Source organism: Cryptomeria japonica, chromosome 7 (assembly GCF_030272615.1).
Source record: "Cryptomeria japonica chromosome 7, Sugi_1.0, whole genome shotgun sequence".
Classification (NCBI taxonomy): domain Eukaryota; kingdom Viridiplantae; phylum Streptophyta; class Pinopsida; order Cupressales; family Cupressaceae; genus Cryptomeria; species Cryptomeria japonica.
The window spans coordinates 131,501,820-131,505,757 of NC_081411.1; the positions used below are offsets into that span (position 1 = coordinate 131,501,820).

General features: G+C 34.9%; 1 protein-coding gene across 1 annotated transcript; it reads right to left on the reverse strand.

The window, feature by feature from the left end:
* Positions 1-1,341: 1,341 nt before the first annotated feature.
* LOC131072338 (probable disease resistance protein RPP1) lies at positions 1,342-3,493 on the reverse strand. Its single transcript, XM_058008479.2, has 3 exons — positions 2,723-3,493; positions 2,436-2,615; positions 1,342-2,070 (listed from the first exon to the last, which is right to left on the reverse strand). The coding sequence occupies exons 1-3, from the start codon at positions 3,491-3,493 to the stop codon at positions 1,342-1,344; spliced, it is 1,680 nt and encodes a 559-aa protein (XP_057864462.2).
* Positions 3,494-3,938: the final 445 nt, after the last annotated feature.

Sequence of the window (3,938 nt, forward strand, 5' to 3'; positions counted from 1 at the left end):
TATAAATGTAAAACTTTAGATAAATCTAAATAACTAGATATAGGAGATTAAAATACAGAACACATCACAAAATTAGAAATGATTATTAGAGAAAAACGAGAGTAAAGACATGTATGTATTTGGTGTTTTTAACTTACTAGAATATACTATATCTTAAATGTGATCCCTACAAGATAAATTTACAATAGTTAATAGGGGCATTATACGATCTTTTAGGACACTAGTGAACATAACACTTTCTTAAATCTAATTGAAATGCATTATTCAACTTTGTTTAGTATAAACGTGTATGATTTTTTAATATATAAATCTTCATAAATTTAAAATAGAAATCCAATGAAACATTTGTACAATGCAATTGTTCTAATATAATTAAATCAAAAGCATATATATATATAATCATAATCTTGATATAATATGTAATATTTGATATTATAAACATATTTATGGGAACAACAATAGAAATCAAATTTTCTGGGTTTACTGTTCTAACTTTTTGGGTTTTCTGTTTTCACATTTTAGATTACCACAGGAGTCCCAAAAGGAAACAAAATCATAAATGAGAGCATAATGAATAACATACGTTTCTTATAACCGTATCGTGTCATCTCAGATTCACGATTTCACATTACATAGTATGCCGTCACGCTTTTGTTATTCTGTCCCTTTATACGTTGATTTTATAATTTATAATTGTTTGTTCTCCTACATTTCTTTGAAGTAATAGAATTCCCCATTAATGAAAGGGATTACTACTGCGACCATTCAGCAGCAATACCTTTTTTGTTCCGTTATTGTATGCAATCATTTGACTAACTGTAAATTTTCTTTCCATGCATTTGTATGTGGTCACACAATTTTCTATTAAAGGAATAGAAAGCGAAAATGTAAGTTCTCATTACTTTCCTTGCACAGTTGTATGGAGATACCGAATGTATAATTGGAGTTAGGTTTCCATCCCTTTTCTTTATTGTTTCTTGAATGGTGCGGAATTAATTTCTTGTATGAAGGCAACGTGGATGACAGAGAGAACGATATGAAATATGAAATTAAAATGATAAACTAATTATGTAAGATTTCCCGCAGAACATAGATGGGCTTAGCAACAACCGGCATAAAAAATAGTAAACAAAAAATTATATTGCCATTCATGTGCAGTTTCAAAACAGTACATAAGTTGTCGGCAACCAATTTCTCTACCTAAAATTATTGCAAAGAATTTCTAATGCTTGGTTTCCTCGTCCATGTGTAATAATAAGCTTAGTCAACCTTGGACATTTGCGCAGCTTTGAACATTTCAGTCGATGCAAAATTCTCATATTGGCAAGCCTGTCACTATTTCTATTTCCGACTTAGTTGCCTCGAGTCTTCAGGGAATTCCGTGAGCTTTGTGCAACCTGTTACTTGAACATTCAAGTTAGTCATTTGTCTCAAGAAATCTGGTGCGTATGTGAGGCTTGAGCAACCGTCGAGATTTAGTTTCTGCAAACTTTTCAAATTAGCCAGTGAAACAGGCAAGGATGTCAAATAAGGGCTTCCCAAGTCAAGAAACTTCAAGTTGATCAATCTCCCAATTTCGTTCGGTATTTCTTCAAGGCTTGTACCGCCCAAATTTAGGCTCTCTAAACACAGCTGACATGGAACTTGAGAGGGCAAGTCTCCCAGTTTTCTACAATTTTTAAAATTCAAATATTGAAGAGTGGTGATTTTCCCCAAAAACTGAGGCGGAATCTCCAGATTGCTACAACTTTGAAGATCTAAATGCTGGAGATTTATCAGTTGCTTAAAAGAGGGAGGCAAAGCCTTCAACGCGCTGTTGAAGGCAAGATCTAAATGTTTCAAGTGCCCCAATTTCCCAAAACTTGTTGGCAGTGTTGTCAATGCTCTACACCACCGTAGTGTAAGGTGTTCCAAGGATTGTAGATGACAAAACTCTTCTGTTAAAACCTCGAGGCTCGTGTTTAGATATTCGTCCACCACAATCTTTTGTAGCTGTTGTAACTGCCCTATAGATTTTGGAAACTTTCCAATGCTTCCAAGAACAATCAGTTCCCTTAGCTGCGTAGGTTGCTGCAAACAGACAAGGAAAGGAAATTAGATAACGTAAAAAAATGTTGGAGTTATCTTTTCAATCTCACAAGTCTATGAATCATTTGATAAGTCTATGAATCATCTGTAGCCAAAACGAGTATTGCAATAGCAATAATCATGGTTTTTTTTTATCAAATGCTATTTTGTTTACAAATGATATATGAACTTATAAGGCTGAATAAATAATTCCAAAAAAACGAAAGCAGAAATTAGCACCTCTACGTTGCTGAAAGACCCCATGAACTTCCAAAATTCTCATAGACAAGGAAATAAGATCATCATATTAATTAAAATGATAAATGACGAAAAAGTCTGACCGATAAAGCCGAACAAGAAATAAGTACCTTCCCATTACTACTCCATAGTTTTTGAAAGACCCCATTAAGTTCCAAAATTCTCATATTTTTGAGGGATACCCACGAGGGTATGCAAGGATATGAACAATTTTGCCAGCGAAGCCACACCAGGTTTCTTGTGAGGTTGCTATATTCGCCTTTTAAGGAATCACCTTTAGCAACTAGTACCTGTAATCAATTGAGTCAGATATGTCTCAGCTATTTCTCTTAAAGAAAACTCAGCATTACATCTAACCAAGAAAACGCTAGGCATAAATATCTATATTGCCAATTACCCTTAGAATTGGTGTTGCGTCGCTGAGCAGTACATCCCTGATTTTATCTAATCGAGCACTCCAGACATCTTTCGACTCCCGGCCATGTAATCCCCCTAGTACTTGGAGAGATAATGGCTGACCACCGCACGCACTAGACAACTTCTCATCAAGATAATCAATTTCACTGATCTTATGGCGTTGTGAGAAAGCATGCAGACAGAAAAGCTTTTTAGCATGTAAAGAATCTAATCCTTTCATCATGTAGACTGAGCAAATACCATAGCTTTTAAGAACGCCTACGTCACGTGTTGTGACGATAACCAAGCTGCCCGATCCGAGTATGTTCCTTTCGGGTAGCAGAGCGTCTAATTGATACACGTTATCTATGCTATCTAAAACAATTAGCACACGTCGATTCTTAAGCTGATGCGCCAGAATTATCTTCCCTTCATTTATACTGTCGATTGTTAAAGCATCAATATGACCAAGCAAGTCGTCTAGCACCTGTTTCTGCAGCATATAGAGACCATTTTCTTTAGCGGCCTTACTCACATCAAGAAGAAAACTCGATCCAGAGAAACGCGACCTTTGCCGTCTAAAGATTTCGTTTGCGAGAGTTGTTTTGCCACAGCCCCCCATGCCCACAATCCCCACAATATTCACATTCTTCTGAAGTGTACTCCTTTCGAAGCTCTTAATTGTCCCATCGAGTTCAACAAGATATTCAACATCATCTAGTTCTCGTTTCCTCTTCATCATGGAAACGGAATCTTCAATGCTCTTTGACATGGTTTTGAATCACCAAAGCATTCACATAATAACATCACTCAGCGAGAGTTATAAGAGAGAAGAGACAAGGTGATCCAGGAGGATATGCTCGATCAACAGTTTGATATTATTTTAAAAAAATAAAAAAATATTGTCTTCTTTCTTCTTTCTCTTTTTGTTAATTCATCGTTTTATTATTGTTATATTCATTGTTTTATTATTGTTATGATCATTTAAGCATTTTAATTACGTTTTTAAGATCTTCAATTTAATCGTTGTAATAGTTAATCATACACGTGTAACAGTCATAGATCCTAACATCAGATTACAAGACAATGAATATACTTAGTCAAGAGAAAGAAGAATTATGTAATAGTAGTTCACAATTTAAACCCATTCAAACTCATTGAAGGATAAAATATAGGGTAAAAACAGTTCAAAAGATATGAAGAGGACACCAAGATGG

Bases quoted from the DNA above. Each gene is read 5' to 3' on its own strand.
- LOC131072338 (XM_058008479.2), bottom strand. From the start codon at position 3,493: ATGTCAAAGAGCATTGAAGATTCCGTTTCCATGATGAAGAGGAAACGA. The intron at 2,616-2,722 runs GTAATTGGCAAT...AATTGATTACAG, and splicing joins ACGCAACACCAATTCTAAGG to GTACTAGTTGCTAAAGGTGA. The intron at 2,071-2,435 runs GTACTTATTTCT...GTCTGTTTGCAG, and splicing joins TATGGAGTAGTAATGGGAAG to CAACCTACGCAGCTAAGGGA.